General features: G+C 45.1%; 1 protein-coding gene across 7 annotated transcripts in view; it reads left to right on the top strand.

Annotated features, from left to right (window-relative positions):
- Nucleotides 1–17,314, top strand: part of POLG2 (DNA polymerase gamma 2, accessory subunit) — a 367,703-nt gene that overhangs the window by 35,648 nt on the left and 314,741 nt on the right. For 6 of the 7 annotated variants that reach the window (XR_011305148.1, XM_069655004.1, XM_069655005.1 and 3 more), the window contains exon 2: nucleotides 204–817. Coding sequence is in view for 6 of the 7 variants with exons in the window: in XM_069655004.1 (XP_069511105.1) it covers nucleotides 319–817 (499 nt within the window). In the remaining variant the exon portion in view is untranslated. Of the gene's footprint in view, nucleotides 1–203; nucleotides 818–3,452; nucleotides 4,781–17,314 lie in introns of those variants that run through there. The other variant, XM_069655008.1, reaches the window with a different exon arrangement.

Raw genomic sequence — 17,314 nt, 5'->3', positions numbered from 1 at the left:
ATTATTTTCTCAAAGAATGTTTTATAATTTCTTTAGTTCTTAACTGTTTCATAAATCAAATCCTTGAAATGGGTAATCAAGGCACTCGAATATCACCTCTCATCTTTTAGCCATCAGTTTAAATTGTCATGCTAGATTAAGTATCTCACTGAAAATTTGCGATTTGTTGCTTATTTGTTCGTTTGTTACACCCATTCTTTTAGATGTATTATTGTCTGTGTCCAAGAAAATCGCCAAGCTTTGGATCACACAAAAGCAACGCGTGAAGGAGTTTCCTTTTTATTTTTTTTAAAGATGAAATCTACCTTGGACTGAATAATGTTAATCACAAAGTGTTTTGGGCAATCACACTGGATTTTTCACAGGACAGTCAGAAAGTCAAAATTATGGAATCTGTATAATCTATGGTGGTTAAAACAAAGAAGTTATGTTGTGCCTGTCGAGGAGCAGTGTGGCATCAGCAAGACACTTTTGGAGCTTTGCCAACAAAGGCACTTTCTCACACCAGGAAAGCTTACAAAGGACTCCCTCTTGAATGGCTGTCATGGCCTTGGACCACTTGGGATTGAGCTGAAGAAGAATTTAATATCCGAATGGTGGAATTCTGTTCTAATATTTAGGGAGCAGGTACTTGCAGTAGGTAGCCACCATCACATATCAAGAACCACACATCTAGGAGAAAGAACGCTGATGGCAGTTCCATGTGATACACTGAAGAAAATGGGCCAGAAAAAGGAATTAACGAAAGAGGAGCATGTTTTATTCTTTCACAATCAACAGAAGTCTTCCGGAACACTACGTGGAAGCCTTCTGCACGGTAAATTTATTTACCTAATGTTCATTTTATTGCCAAATTTTGGCACGCTGTCCGCCCCTTCACTGCTTTAAAGATGAAAATAATACTCTTCTTTTTTTGCCTCATCTATACATCCATCCATCTAGCGATCTCTCCCTTTTACCTTTCTTCCTTTTGTTCCCCTTTCCTTCCAGCCTTTGCAAAACTGGAACCTAGGTCCAGTTTGAATACACCTGTGCAGCTGAGGCCCTAAGCCTAGGCCTTTTCCCAATAACTGGGAAACTTCCAGTAACCCAGTGAAAATAATTGACTATAGTTGGGCCATTACCCTAAATTAACCTGAAACCCAGGTCAGGTCGTCTCTCCCACCCCCAACCGACTGATCACCACTGCGTTGCTCTCTCTGCAATGCTTAGAATCAGACACCACCCTGTTTAGACCCTTTATTCACAGGAAAGAGGAAGACCAAGACGCTAACCCAAAACTTGGGCAGACTCCCTGGGACCCCTAGCGAACACCCACACCCCTAGAATCATATCAAGCATGGAGCCGCCCTACCACTTCCAACTCATTCCTGCTACAGAATAAAAACACCATAGTCAATCCCACAAAAAGCAGTCCCCCACCATCACCGCCACCTCCGGATTCTAACCCACGTAAAAGTTGCAAGGCCATTGAGAGTACACAGTTATAGCTATAATCACAACACAAGAGGATGAGAATCGCCACATCCCAAACCCTGCAAGGTCCTACAGGTGGACTACTGCCCCTGTGACCCAAGCTCCAAACCAACTTACCACTAAGGACCACAACATGCCACGACACAGAACAGATCAACGCCAAAGAAAAAACGAACAAGGAACAAACCATATGGAACCACACCCTCTTCCTGTAGAAACTGTCATGAATACAGAACACACACATGCCTACAAACACACTGGCCAACAGAACAAACATCATGAGAAGAGAAAAGTTCCTATATCTAACGCCGTAACTCGCAACTGACCACGCCCCACAACACCACCGACATGACTAGGTGCGACAAGAACATACTGGAATCACGCAGAAAAAGAAGAGGAACTCCAAGAAGATAAAAGAACTAAACCAACTACTTCACTCCTTATATCACAAAAACAAAAGGACACTGCCACCAATTACAACAAAACATAGAAGTAGTAGTAGCAGGAGAAATCTGCAACCCAATAATTAATTTAAGATCGTTTCAACGATGAAGCAGATTCCACGGAACACCATCACATCCTGACAGCAACATGGAAGCAAACCAACCAAACCACCGCAAGACAAAACCAATATTAAAAAATAAACCAAACCACATTGAAAGAATCCACTGCAACCTAATCAATGCAAGATCAATGTCTAAACATGCCACAGAGATTTACGACCTACTGTGCGACTGAGGTATCGACATCCTATTCATAACAGAAACATGGCTAGACAACAACTACAAAATCACACAACACAACTGCCCCCATGACAACTTCAAGTGCTCACAGGCAAACAGGAAATACTAGAGGAGGAAGACTTGCAGTAGCATACAAGGAACACCTAAGAACAATTAAAATGGATGAACCACTAAACATCAAAAACTGCAAATCCCTAATCCTTCACCTGGCAGCGAACCCCAAAACAAGCCTCAAATTCGTTCTGGTTTACTGACCGCCGACATACAATGCGACTTTCTTGGACCCCTTCACAGAAGCCATCAGCGACTCAGCAATCGAGCAGGAACATCTGATTATCTTCGGGGACTTCAAGATCTGGTTTGAAGAAGAAACTGCTAACTCACGAAAATCACTAGCCAAACAACTGAAGACAATGAAACTATTATCAGTTGGTCAAAGGAGCAACACACACAGTACCCTCACTGAAACTGTGCAACAACCTTGCAGACCACTTAAAAAACAAATCAGCGCCAGCCACCAAATCATACTAAGCAGACCGGTCAACCACAACACACAACCCACCCTCCCAACCAAGGCTCGTTAGAACAAACTCCAAAGTTTCCCCCAAATATCAGCAGAGTCATTCGTCAACCTGGTAAGAAATGGCAACAAAGCAGGCTCCCCCATGGACCCCTGCCCTCCAGACATAAATCAATCCTCACACAAGGCACACCTCTGGAATACTACAGAAACCTCTTCAACTTATCACTCTCAATAGGTAAACGTCTGCGATCTTTCAAATCTGCGTACATCAAGCCACTCCTCGAGACAGCAGGTAATGTGGAAGACCTCTCCAACTTCAGACCCATCTCCAACATCTCCTACTCCGCAAAACTACTCAAAACCTACGTCTATAGAATAACACAAGAACATATAGAAAAACACCAACTGCCGGACTAGGCACAAGTCGGCTTCAGACCTATGAGCGGAACAGAAACAGCACTCCTCTCAATCTGGGACAACCTAGAGACAAATGCAGACTCCAACACAATCTCAGCTCTGATACTTCTGGACCTCTGCGCAGCATTCGACACAGTCAACCATGACATCCTCATCAAGAGACTGGAAGAAATAGGAATCACTGACCTAGCCCTACTCTTGATTAAATAATTCCTAACTGGTATAACGGAAACCGTTTGAATTAAATCTTTTAAATCCACTCCGAGGGAAACCCTGTGGAGTACCACAAGGATCGTCCTTATCTCCACTGCTCTTCAACATCTACCTGACTCCACTAATTAAGGTAATTTAAAAGAAACAGCTTCTCATGCTACAACTACGCTGATGACACACAAATCATCTACAAAATACAAGACCACAGTAAGAAAACACAACGCTGGAAGACTGTCTACAAGAACTCTACGGTTGGATGAACACAAACAGCCTCAAACTTAGCCCAGGCAAAACAGAAATAATGGTTGTACCCAAAAACAGGGAAAACAACCACTGTATCCCATGGCTGATAGAACTAGGAACGGCACCAACACCGTCGCCAACAGTAAAAAAATGTAGAGTCCTGATGGACAACAAACTAACACTAGAACCACAAGTAAACACAATAATCAAGAAATGTTTCTTCCTCCTGCACACGGTAAAAAGGATCCTACCGTTTCTTTCCTTCACCCATAAAACACTCACCATCATCTCCCTCATGTTCAGAATAGACTACGCCAACAGCCTATACCAACGCCGGAACGCCTTCTAAAGAAACTACAATGTATCCAAAACGCAGTGGCCAGACTCCTGCTCAGACTACCACGAAGGGAACACATCACCCCAGCGCTAAAAATGCGACATTGGCTACCCATCAAACAACAAATAAGGTTCAAAACAATGTGAATAAGGCACAGATCAATCCACGCCCAAGGAGCAGAATTCCTACAAAAGAAAATAACCATCTACCTTCCGGCAAGACCACTTGGATCAAGCAACGATGTTTGCCTTGAATCAAAACCACACAAGAAAAGAACATTCTGAGGGTCGTCATTCTCCCGCCTGGCAGCAAAAACGTGGAATTGCCTCCCAAAAAACATACGCAATACAATGAAATTCAGAAAACTACTTAAAACTTGACTCTTCAGATAAGAATCGGAAGAGAATGACTAGGAAAAACAAAGTCTCTGCTGAAAACAGAGCACACCTCAACATACCTGGATTTAAATAACAAGCCAAGGAGAAAGCCGAAGAAACAACTACTCCCAACAATACCCCACTCTAGTCAACACCCTGGAAACAGGATCCCAAGCCACAGACGGGGGGAACATTAACCATTACTGGCAATCCAAGAGGCCTTGGTGCACCCGATCCCAGTAGGTAGGGACACCGCACAACCCCAGAGGGACCAAAAAAGCCCCTAACTTAATAATCTCTAGCCCGGGGGCATTGGGAGGCCGCCACAATCACTCATGCCCAGAAACCGCTAGAAAACTACACTATGCAGTGCCTGTCGATTAAACTGCCACATAATATTCGACACACAGGATGGCCAGAGATGATGAGCACAGAAGTCCAAAGCAACGAGGTAAGAACATCCCCACTAACCCAACTCTAAAACCTACATTTTCTGCATACAGTTCTCTAACGCAAACATGCACAACCACATCTCTGCACAGCAATCTGCACGCACATCACCACATGCAACAACAAACAGATAGCTACGCACAACAGCACATGGGAATTGTACCAACCCAAAAATAGCACCTAAGCTAAGCGAACGGTGCAAACCAAACTGAAGCTGTCAACAGGAAATCACAACTCTCATTCCCGCTACACCCTACTAAACCCCTGCGCCCCTGTGCCCCCCTCCACACTCTCCTTTCAGATCCGCCAGAGCGCCAGGGGATCACTCCGGTTGTGATGGTGCGCGGTACAAGTACCCTTTAACATTAACATTTTGTTCCTTTTTCCATTTATACTTCCTTTTGTTACCTTTTGCCTTACTTTATTTCTGTTCTTCTTTACCTTCCATTTTTCCTTCCACCCTTCTGTGGAAGACAAATGCAGTTGTATGTAATGAGAATGTTAAAGAATTTGATCTAAAGTGCAATCGTAAATGAATTTGAACGAATATGAGAAAAGTATACCAATGTAAGAGGACCTGGCCTTCTGTTCTGCACACAGGCCTGGAGTAGCAAGATAGACTTATATTTTGGATCATATATGCTCACTGTCCGAATTGAGAATCAAAACTTGGCACACTGAAGCAACTTTCCGAAGCCTCAGCATGAGTTTTGTACCATTGCTTGCCTTGCCAGGAGGATGTTTGTGTATAAATTGCTTCAAATGGCAAGTGATAAGAAAGCGTTTGCCTTCATTGAATATGGAATGCACATCTGATTTTGAATGTGACTATGTTTATATTGCACATAGCTCAGAGGTACCGGTCAGAGGGGACTCTAAATCTGGCTGTCGATGTTGCAAATTGTTTACAGAAGTAAATACTGACATTTATGAGTGTTTGCGAATAAAAAGTAAGTCAGGGGATGAATTTGGCAAAGTGAAAGGTTTTCAGACATCCAGTGAGTCCAAGGAATGAAGAGGATAAGGATGCTTTTTTGCATAGTTGTGGACTGAGAAGCTACGATCTCCCCGGCATACTTGACAACATTCTGTGACCAAAAACCACTGAAGCATTCTAAAATACACAACCCATCAAACAGCACAACATGGAAAGATGTTCAAATGTTATCATTCTGACTGGTAAGTTAACACCAAATTCAATTACCTAACTTCACAGCTGGGCGGCAACATTTGCCACTGCTCTGTAGCAGCACCCTGGGCAATAGATATGTATTCCTGCTGTGCAAGCATTACATCGGCTCTGGGGGATAGTATGGAGTAGCGTGTGAGAGGAGCGAAGAGAGCCGGCTGTTGGTATAACTTGATTTTGTTGGCTAGATAGGGCAGGTGAAGCCTGCAGAGACATGTATACCAGACACAGGATCTTGAAACTGATGGGGAGATATATAGGTAGCCAATCTAGACTGTGTCGAGGAGGATATGGAAGAGTCTCTGGGGAGTTTAAGAATAAAACAAACTGTAGCATTTTATGCAGCCTGAAGGCGATTTACCCGATAATTCAGGAGTTCAGCAAACATGGCATTTGCATAGTCGAGTATGGAATTGACTATTGCTCCAACTAATGTAGTATGATCACCATGTGGTGGATATGGAAGAGCGTGTTTGAGTAGCCGAACACAAAAAAACACATCCAACAGATTCATTGATCTGCATGGATAAAATAATCTCAAAGTCCCAGATAAAGCCTCAGTTTCTTTCCTTATTAACTAAAGTGAGCGGGAGAAAAAAACAGTGAAGGTGATGAGGAGAGTTGTAGAGGGTCCTGCAAGAAGTGTAAGGAACCAGCTTGATGACCTCTGTTTTGGAGGGACTGAGCTGAACGTGGTTATTGGTCAGCCATGATTTGATGTGAATAAGACATGACTGAAGCAGACTGATAGATTTGTTGGGACTAGAGTTAAATAGAGCTGAAGGTAATCAGCATATGAATGAACAGAAATACCAAAGCCCAGAATGATAGATAATAAGGGCTAGGTATGAATATTTTTTACAAACATGTTTTTATTGAATTTTAAAATGGAACACCTGCCAACCGCCCTACACTTTCACCCTACTTCCCGCCCCCCCCGTTTACCCCCCTTCCCCGGATCCATTGTGAGAAAGTCAAAATTAAACACAATAATATAAGTTTGTTATGCCTAGAGTTCGCAGTGTTTGTGGACACATAGACTCTCTGCAGTCATTATGCAAGAAAGACAGTATCGTTCCCCGTTCCGTGCTGAACCCAAATTGTTCCCCCTGGAGAGAGTAAGTCATTCATTTTAACCAAACAAAGCGCCACGTTTCCGTAATCCAGTACTGCTCTCCCGGAGGGTAGGCTGCTTCCGCCTGTGGGCAATCGCCAGCAAAGCTGCAAGAGACATGATTGTATATGCCTTCCTATGGTGTTGTGCCATGCCTTTCCGCTCTGGACCTTTAAGTCCCAGAGTGCATTGCTCCATATCCCGAGTCCCTGCAGACCAAATATTTCCTCTAGCCTGTCATTCACATCTTTCCAAAACTGTGTCAATTTGGGGCAGGCCCAGTATATATGTACCCAGTCTCCTGCCCCCTCACATCCCCTCCAACAGAGGCTGAGCGAGTAAGGTGAAAATCTATGCAGTTTAACTGGGGTGTATGTTAGGGAGAATTCTCAGAAATGTGCTAATTCCCTCCACCGTAGAGACACCCAGCAACTTTGCTGGATTTTGAGGACTTGGTATTTTTAACCTGGAGAGAGTGTGACCCTTTTTCCCCACTTACTCATGTATTTTAATGTGATTTTATACACTGTGTTTCTTTTGGTTGTGGAGTCTGACAAACTCCATAGGCATCATCTTTTACATTGTGTCACAAAGCACCTTCAGTGAAGTGGCACAGGGAAGTCTTTCAGATTTCTCAAAGGTTTAAATACATATTCTTGGATAAACTACTGTTTCTGAGGGCAGTAAAGTGAAATTGACTTTACTTACCATTGGAACTTTCTAGAACTAGCACACCCTATCTTACAATAGAGTGCTGGAGGGGTTACCTAATATCCCCTTTGTCTAGTTTCCCATGTAAAAAAAACCCTTTTCGCACTGAATGGCTGGTGGCAGTGGTTTTGTTTGAACTACCATGGTGTGCCTTTACCACGGGCTGCGTTCGCAGCTACAGTAAAGCACCCATGGGAGGCATCTTTGTCAAAAAGGCCCCCGACCTTCTTTTCTCGCCATTTCTTTGTGGAAAGGTCCTTCTTGAGATTTGCTCTGCGCGCCAAACCAGGTTTGGTCTCTTTGTTCATTTCGCCTTTGGCGGGATTCACGAGTGAAGCCAGCCTCTGGCTCCAGAGTGTCTGGGGTAGGCAGGAAGATAGGGAGGTGCCCGAAAATCCCTGTGCTTAGTCTCCTAGGAGACCCAAACACACTCTGTGATGATTGGATGGCTGACTGTCCGGCAAGGACAGCCACCCTGCTGGGTGACTGCCAGCTAGGCTGGAATGAATGGGAGACAACTGAATAAAAGGCGAGTCTTTTGGCTTGGAAGGCAGTCGACCACTGGACGAAGGAACGGAAGAAGAACTTGAAGAGGATGCCTGCTGCAACTCTTGGACCATTGGTTTGCCCGGTGAAGCCCTGCTGCAGTGCCTAAACGCCAAGTTCGCATAGATAGAGAAGCCCCTGCAAGGACGACTTCTCCCCTTGAGTTGGTGGGATCAATCAACTCCAAAGTAAGCCACTTGGACATCCCTCTTGGAGCTGGTTGAATTTCCACAGAATTGCTGCTGGAAACCGTATAGCCAGGGAGAGGAACACCAGATTTTGTGCATTGCTTTTAAGCTGGCCTAGAGCTTTTGGAAGATCCTCCGGACTCCCAAGAAGCAGGACTGACCGAGCCTGAGCTCCCTCAACCGAGTGCGGGACCCCAGAAGCAAGGAAAGTCCATCTCGACAGCCAGGATCCGCGGTGTTGCTATTTGCGTTAGAGCTGAAACACTGAACAGCCACTGAAAGTGAACTTTGCCGGTTGCGAGTTTTGACCGTCCCAGTGCACTGCAGGAGTCCCCTGACGTCCTCCCTCTTGTCCCCACGACTGAGGCCCAGGAACAGGGAGATCTGCAGAGCTGCACAGGAACTGAGCTCATCAGCTGCATCTTTTTCTTCATTTCTAAGGTACCGTAAAAAGTCTGAGAAAACTTACCTCTTACTGTAGAGTGCTTGCAACTTCTACAACTCACAAGCCTAATCAGCTTGTGGCCCTACATTTGATTCTTCGTTTCATCAAAGACTCCTAAGAACGTCTGCAAAGACTTTTCCATTTACTTACCAGAAGTGCTTCAGCCTATACAAGACTTTTGCCCATTGACTTTGGCTTAGCCTAGTGAATTGTATGACACTTCTTCGAGGATCACAACGTATTTGCCTGCTTAAGAATATTTGTGGTCTCTTGTTGTTCTAAAAATCTTTGCCTTTTACCAACTTCTAAAAGGTTCCTAAATGCCAACAGTAAGATATTAATGTCCCCAGCACCCTAGTTATTGGAGTCACCTGTGGATGTAGGTTGTGTCTGTGGGCCATCCCAAAGGGGTCTTTACTGATCTAGAAACTAAGAGTGTACAGTATTGAAGTGCATTTGTGTGTTACTATTATATGGCCCCCTTCTGAAGAATGCTTACTAACTGATATATTAATAATTGTTTATGCAAGAAACCTTGAGTGTAATAGTTTATTTGAAAACCTGTAACTGTAAATCTCTGTAACTCCACTACAGCTCTCATTGACCCCTCATTAAGATAAGCCTGGCTGCTCAACACGCTGCCAAAACTGTATAGTACAAGCTTATACCAAAGGTTGGGTTTCCTCTACATGTGGTCAGAGTTGTGTGTGGTGGTCCCAGAGGGTACTGCATACAAACTTTGCCTAATAGTGTAGTGCCACATCACCATCATTTTCAGCCACATATCCCTGATCTGGTTAGTTTAGGAATATCTTCCCAGAGACGCTCCCATTGATGTAATGGAATCTAGTGTTCCAGGGATGCTTCCCACTGTATCGTATATGGCCATGTCTGGGTCAGCAAATGACAAATTATGTAGCACTGATATCATTTTTCTATGCCATGGGTCAGTGGTGATGTATTTTTCAAATGAAGTTATATGTCTCATGACCGTCTTTACTTTGGTCAAATTGTTGTATACCCTGCCCACTGACCGTGTCTCGTAATCTCAAACACCTGTTTCCCTCCCACTGTCTAAATGCTCCCGGATCTACATCAGAGGAGAACTGCAGGTTCTGGAATAGCAGGGTGAAGGGAATTGGGTAATCCCTTTTCATTTAACATGATTATCCCAAAGCACCTCCGCCAAGGTCGTGATAACGCTTTTGTGCATATTCTCTTGTCGGTCTGCATGTGGTAGCCACAGGACTTTATCTAGGGGTTTCCCCACTACCGCCCTATCCATTCTGCACCATATTTTATTCTTGCAGTCGACCAGCCATTCTTTAATTAATCTGAGTTGGGCCGCCACGTAGTAAGTGTGAGATTTTGGGAGGGCCAAACCCCCTTTAACCTGGGCCGCCATCAGTGCCTTTGTGGCGACTTGGGTTTTTGTTTTCTCTAAATAAATGACAGTATTAATTTCTGGAGCATTTTAAAGAATTACTGCAGACGCTTGACCAGCAGTGCCTGGAAAAAGTATAGTATTTTTGGAAGAATCGCCATCTTTATGGTGTTAACCCTACCCAGCCATGAGACCGTCAGTGGGGCTCCATATGCTCAATAGTTGCTTCACCTTTTCCAAAAGGGAATATTTGCTGCATATAGCGGTGGTAATCTGGATGCCCACATAAGTTAGATGGTCGTCTACCATAGTGAATGGGGCGCTACTTTTTAGTGTGGATACCTGGAAGGCACTTGGGGACAAGGTTAGCATTTCTGATTTCTTTGAATTAATTTTCAGGCCCGCCACCGCCCAGAACACTTCTAGATCTTGGAATATCCATGGTATGGATGTGTCTAGGTCTGTTACTGTAAGAATCAAGTTGTCCGCAAACGCAATAATATTGTGCGCCCCCCCCAAAAGGGACACCTTTTAATGCAATCTGATATACGAATTTTAGTCAACATGGGCTCTAAATATATTGCATAAAGTAATGGGGATAGTCGGTAGCCCTGTTTTGTCCCTCTTCTGATATTTATCGGTTGGGACAGGGATCCATTCATGCGCATCTTAGTTATTGGGTTAACATAATTAGCCTGTATCATGCGCATTGATCCGGACCCAAACCCCATGCGTTCCATCGTTTGAAAGAGGAATGACTATTCCACTCGATTGAAGGCTTTCTCTGTGTCAACTCCTAGTAGAAGGGCAGGGCATTGTTTCTTGGAGTCCTTTTCTACCAGATGATAGATTTTCCTGATGTTATCAAAGGTTTGTCTATTTTTTATGAATCCGATTGATCGGGCTTGATCAGATCTGGAAGCATGGGATCAAGTCTATTTGCTGGTACCTTGGTGTATATTTTGGCGTTTAAATTAATCAACGTGATAGGCCGATACGAACCACATTGTGTAAGATTCTTGTTCGGCTTTGGAAACGGCACCATTTTTGCCTCCTCCATTGTAGATGATATTTTGCCTCGTTTCCCTTTTTGATTGAACAGGGCTGTCATTTTAGGAGTTAACGTAGCCCTAAAAGTTCCCTGATGACCTGGGATACCTCTTCCTCTGTTATGTCTGCTTCTAAGCGTTCTCTGATTAGGGGTGTAATTTTATGAAGGGTAAGGGATGAAGATATGCATTTTGTTTTTCCTGGTACGGGGAGTCGGAGGAGTATATACTTTAGGAAAAATCCACAAACTGCCTAATTATGTCTGGGATAGTCGTAAGTATGTCTCCTTGTTGAGTTTTGATCTGCGTAATGGCTTTATTTGCTTTTACAAAATACAGTTTTGTAGCGTGCAGGAGAGCTCTTTCTGCCTTCCTAGTATATAATGCATCTAGTTGACCTCTCGCACGTCTGTCTTTCCGTTTAAGGAACTCCCGGTGGCAACAGTAAAGACAGACACAAGTGACCACAGTTCAAGGGTGTTTATTAAACTGTATAAATGGGTTGGAGAAAAGCCTAATGTAAACCTAAATCTAAGATGGGAGCGAGCTACGACCATCAAATAATAATAAGGCAGTTCTAGTGGCGTCTTGTCAAATAAAAGGGGTCTATACTAAAATAAAACTATTGCCAAGCCTTACAGCTAAGTACAAACACAAAGTGTAGGATAGTGTTTAACAAGAAAATGAAGAAGTGTTCCTAAATTATAAGTCAGGATGTTATAGCTGGGGTCTCCTTTCCCCACGTTTTTAGCACGGGACAAGGCAGGACTCCTGAGCACAGCATACCTTTGGCATCCTCAGCACAAGGCTACAGTTCCTTTCACTGCTATCGGGACCTTCGGTGGTTAAGTCTCTTTTCTATAAAAAAAAGTCACTTGCCTCTGAGGACCTGATGTGTTCAAAATCACAAAACAAAAAGTAATTTTCCGTATCTACGTTGGGTGATGTCTTTTCACCACTGGGTCCCCCTCTTCCAGGCTCAGACCCTTCTCGCATGTTAGCCTCCCTCCGTCGGGTTCACTGCAGCTTTTATCCACAAGATTGCACTGGTCACATTCACAAGTCTCAACGTCCTTTTAAACAATCCACTGTGGACATCCCTCAGTTGGGTCCACTCTTGTCAACACATTGTTCGTGGGGTTATCTGTCACGCTCAACTGGTCTCCACGGGGGCGTGCTCGTGTGCGAAGGATGATGTCTGCACTGGTGGTGTTCTGCTTAATGAGGGCCTGCTTGCGTCTTCCCTTCTGTCTTGCCTCAAGAGATGTTCGTCTGCAAGTTGAAACAAGATATTAGCCAACTGTGTGGTGCTGGTTTTGGTTTTCACCTCCTTCCGTGTTATCCTTCTCTTTCCCTGGCTCATCTTGTCTATTATATTGGTGAGCTCTCCGTCCTGCACACTCTCTGGCAGGGGCGCCGTTACTCTGTAGTTCCATGATCGAGTTACTTCACTGATCCGATGGAGGTTGCTGAAGTGGATGGACCGGAGTAAGCAGGTAAGTCTCTATTCCAATAACTCCTTGAAATAGCCGCCTTAAGTCCTTGCATGCAAGATATCTAATGTTTGTTTTTTTGTCTTTCAGGTGCGGCACAAAGCGGTTTCGGATGATGGAAGACTCTCCTGACAATGATGTGCAGGATTCTTGCCGGTAAGTAGAGCGCTGTGCGAGATGCGCTAATAGTTCGCTTTATTTTAGCCTTCTTGTTGTGTGCGACTAACCTGCTTTGTCTTTTCTGTTCGGCAGGTGCGGCGCTTTTCCAGGAAGAAGATGGAAGGTCCGACTGACGTGTCGAGATGCGGTGCAATGCAGAATGATGGAGAACTGCTAGCTGGAGTTCCTGGAGGAGGCAGAGTCAGGTGCTTCGCTACCCGAGAGGGTACCTTCTGTTCTGATCTTCTACAGATGCGGCGGCCCTTGTATAAGCGTGAAGGCGAGGTCCGGATGTTTTGCAGGTAAGGCCTTCAATGCGTGAATAACTCTTGTTGTTCTATTTTCACAGGTGCCGATGGATAGAAGACTCTGGACGGGCGTGGCAGAAAGGAAGCAAGAACTGACACGGTGAGCGTTACGCTGCAGGAGTGCAGTGTTCAGTTTGTAAGGTGCGGTTTAAATAGCCTTTCAAGTAGTTCCAGGAAAATAGTCCCCTTCATCGTATCCTCTCTCTCAGAAAATGTAGTCCCAAGCCACACCCTGTACTGAATGGCTCAGCATCTCCGAGCCAAATAAATGGACCATGTATTTAACACTTACCATGAGCCTGGCGCCAGTGGCGCCAGGACTGAGCCCAGGAGAGCCTGGCTGGGGCCTGGGAAGTCCCAAAGGGAAAAAAAAAAAAAAAAAAAAGTAACAGGGTAAATTGTAGCTCAGAACTGGTGTGTCTAACATGCCCATGCCACGTTTTGCACTGAAAAGACGACGCAATCTGAGAGACGCCCTCGTCAAAACGGTGCAGCCAGATACGGACACTGCCAAGAATACACAGGCCACCCTATGGAATCAGACCAACCCTGTAGGCCATAGTCCCTGTGGCCTTTGCTCAATGTGTATTCAGACAGTTCGGAGCACCAGTCTGGATATTGGCTGGACCACTGCCTGGATTCAGAAATTTTTCACCAACTGCAATACCAAAGGAGTAATTTATATGATCACCTGTCCGTGCCACCTGCGATATATTGGGATGACAGCCCGAGAAGTGAAGAAACGGATGATTGAACATAGCACCTATGGTTTCGCATTTAGTTTTTCCTCGCGCTCTTTTCAGCGTCCCCCCGACTCATCCAGTCCCTTATCAGCCTTGCTTTCCCCGCAGGTATGCCACTGGAGAGAGCTTATTTCCTGCTCTCAGCCGACCTCCTGGATAGCTCAGTCACCCTTTCCAGGTAGGTCCCTCTCCTTGCACACCCCACGGCTTTCCCCTTACCCCCCCCCCCTTTTTCTTCCCCTTTTTCTCACGTGCACAGGTCCTGTCTCTCTTCCTTTCTCCTTCCCCCACGTGGTTGACTTGTCTATGTTTTTAGCCACCATTACATTGGCTCCTTGCTCTGAATTGGCGAGCACCTTGTCTGTGTTAGCATTCACTTGCCTTGCAACAGGTTTTTAAGCTGTACTTTGGATGTACCACTGTTGCGATTTTGCAGTTAGAGGCCAACTCATGCCCTCTCTGCAATTATGTTTCTTGTGTCTCCCATCCCAGGATCCACTTGCAGCCTGCCATCATTGCCCTACTAAGAGGACAGACACTATTCAGTAGCACAGGAAGATCGATTTTGTCCTGAAGAAGATGGTCGGTAATCAGTCACGAACCATCGAAACCGGTCGACCTTACCTGTTGTGGCTCCACCACAACATTTTATGATACCCCCAAGACCAACTTGTGGCTCCACCACAACATTTTATGATACCCCCAAGACCAACAGGGGTTACTGCATGAAATTGAGAGAAAACCCAAAAAGCATGGGTTTTCCTATCCCACAACAAGTGGGACAGTGCATTTTTTAGTGATAATTTGGTATCATGGCAATCACTCTCTGGGCAACCACCCTTTTGTAAGGACCTCTTTAGTTATTAGTGTTAAAATAAAGTTAAATGACTATTCCAATGCCGCAATCTTTGCAGTTGTGACTACTAGCTGCCTAGATTTAAGAATACGAGATTGAATTCCCCTCTCGCGCACTCATATATTTGTGCTGGTTGCCCTCACTCCCACCCCGCATCAGACCAGCTCCTTACCCTGTGTCCAAGAGAACAGGACCACGGTTAATATCAAATCATTAGTTGTTTGGTCTTGCCCTCATCGGCAAGTTGATGAACCTTTCCCCCAGTAAACCGTTCTCTGTGTACCACAAGTCCCAAAGGAAGCCAGGGTCTGGGCTGGGCTCGCGGGTTTCAGGGTTTTGGGGGCATACACCATGACATTATCTTGCATCACCCGTTCTGCAGGCATCCCTCAGCCGGGTACACGATTGCCAGTTACACACTTCCCTCTGCTTTATTACGATACAGTATTTCCATCCCTTAGCTTCCTTTTGTTCAATGGCTGAAAGACTCTCAACTGTACAAGGGATTTTACTCGAGCCTTTTATGGCCACTTTGACCAACTCTGTGAGGCTCTCCTAGGGCCTTCTGGTATCAGTAATTTCATCAAACATAAAAGGAGGACCAGCCAGAGTCTTTCGAGTTAGAACCCACATGGCACCAGACCACCCTGCAGCTGATCTTTCCCTTGTGCTTTCAACAGTTCTTTGATTCACCTTATGTTGCCATTCCCAAACTTTGATGAACGCAGTTCGGTTTCTTTATCAGTTTTCCCTCAGACTAACCGGCTGTGATGAACCGGTTGGTGTTTCTTGTCTCTGGAGTCAAGGACGGTACCACGGTAGTAGGAATCTCTCCCTACCTTGATTATCAGCGTAGGAGGGCTCTGCACACTGTTGACCTCTGCTACAGCACACTCGAGCTAGGCTTTGCGGGACTGGGTTGAAAAGGACAAGGGCTCTTCTTTCCTTGCCGTCCTTTCGGTTCCCGCCTTCTTTCGTCTCTCTTGAATTGCCGTCCTGGAATAGCTGTCTCGTCGTGCGGTCTGCCTTGCTCGTAGTGTGTTCCCATGCTCCACATGTTATCCTCGTGGGGAAGAGAAAGGGCAGTCAGGTGTGCGTAGTTATTGTAAATTGCCTGACTCTGCCTGACCCCTGTGTCGGGACATGTCAGGTAAATGGTTCTGGGGTTAGTCTGTTGTCTTTCACAGTGTAAGAAAGAGTTTGTGTCGAAAAGGGGGGGATCCAAGTTTGGTAGGGTTTGTGAAATGAATAGGGGGATTGTGGGAACGGTAGTGTTTTGTCAAAACAGATTAGGAGTTCAGGAAATAATAATCAGAGGGATGTGGAGGAGAACGACTGGGAGTATTCGGGTAGAACACAGGAAAATAGGGATTCTGGGAGAGATAGTTTCCAACTGCAACAGGGTTTAGGTTTCTAGGGGATTTGTCATATTCAGAGGAGTCGTTGGATCTGGACAAGAGAGATTCATTGGAAGGAAGGGAGATGGGTGTGGTACAGCCTACAAAGGTCTCGGGGATCTCGTTGTCCTCTCCTTCTTCTCCGGTATAATACTGCGTCTTACCTGGGGTATTTTCCCAAGCACAACCCCAGGCTCCATTACCCAGGTGATCCTCCCTCGCTTGTCCACCCCCAGGGTTGGGATCTGAGAGCGCCAGCCCTTCCTAGGCCACCTGAATAAGGGATTCTCAAGGTCTACTTTGGAGAATAGCCTTGGGTTTCTCACGTAGTCTAGGTTTACCACTTTGGTCTCGTACCATGCGTGTCATAATCTCTTTTAATTTTGCTTCCAACTCCTCCTCTGTCCCCCTCAGTTGCTTGTTCCTAGCAGCTGTGGCCGATATAAGGCACCCCCTAGTTACTACATTGAATGCATCCCATGCTTTCGCCATCTCCACGTCCGGGGTACTGTTTATGGCAAAGTACTCTCATCTTATCTCCATTTTCTCTAGTTGCAACCTTGGCTTTTAGTATCTCTGAAGGGAATGACAACCTCCACAGAAAGTACGGTCGACTCTGCCGGAGTATTCTGAAAGAACAATGGGCCCTGCCTCTATTCGTGTGGTCCTGCACATGAGAGCCGCTGACACTCATACATAATCGATTCTCGAAAAAGATGCGGTGGACATGCAAGTAGCTTGTGTACCCCTGGGAGTCCTCTTTTAGCATCCTCCATACGTCCTTTAGTGTTAAATTATCTATTTTCCGATTCAATAATTTAGTGGGTGACACTTGGCCATGGTAGATCTTTACACTAGTGTCTTTTTGTGGGTCCCATGCCATATTCAAGTCATTAGTATTACATCCCCTGTTGCAAAGGTCTCCAAGGTGGCCAGAGTAGATCTGAAGAGAC

The sequence above is a fragment of the Ambystoma mexicanum genome, chromosome 3q (assembly GCF_040938575.1).
Source record: "Ambystoma mexicanum isolate Mex_15411 chromosome 3q, UKY_AmexF1_1, whole genome shotgun sequence".
Taxonomy (NCBI): domain Eukaryota; kingdom Metazoa; phylum Chordata; class Amphibia; order Caudata; family Ambystomatidae; genus Ambystoma; species Ambystoma mexicanum.
Note: the sequence above shows the minus strand (reverse complement) of the source record. Positions and strands in the feature narration are given on the sequence as shown.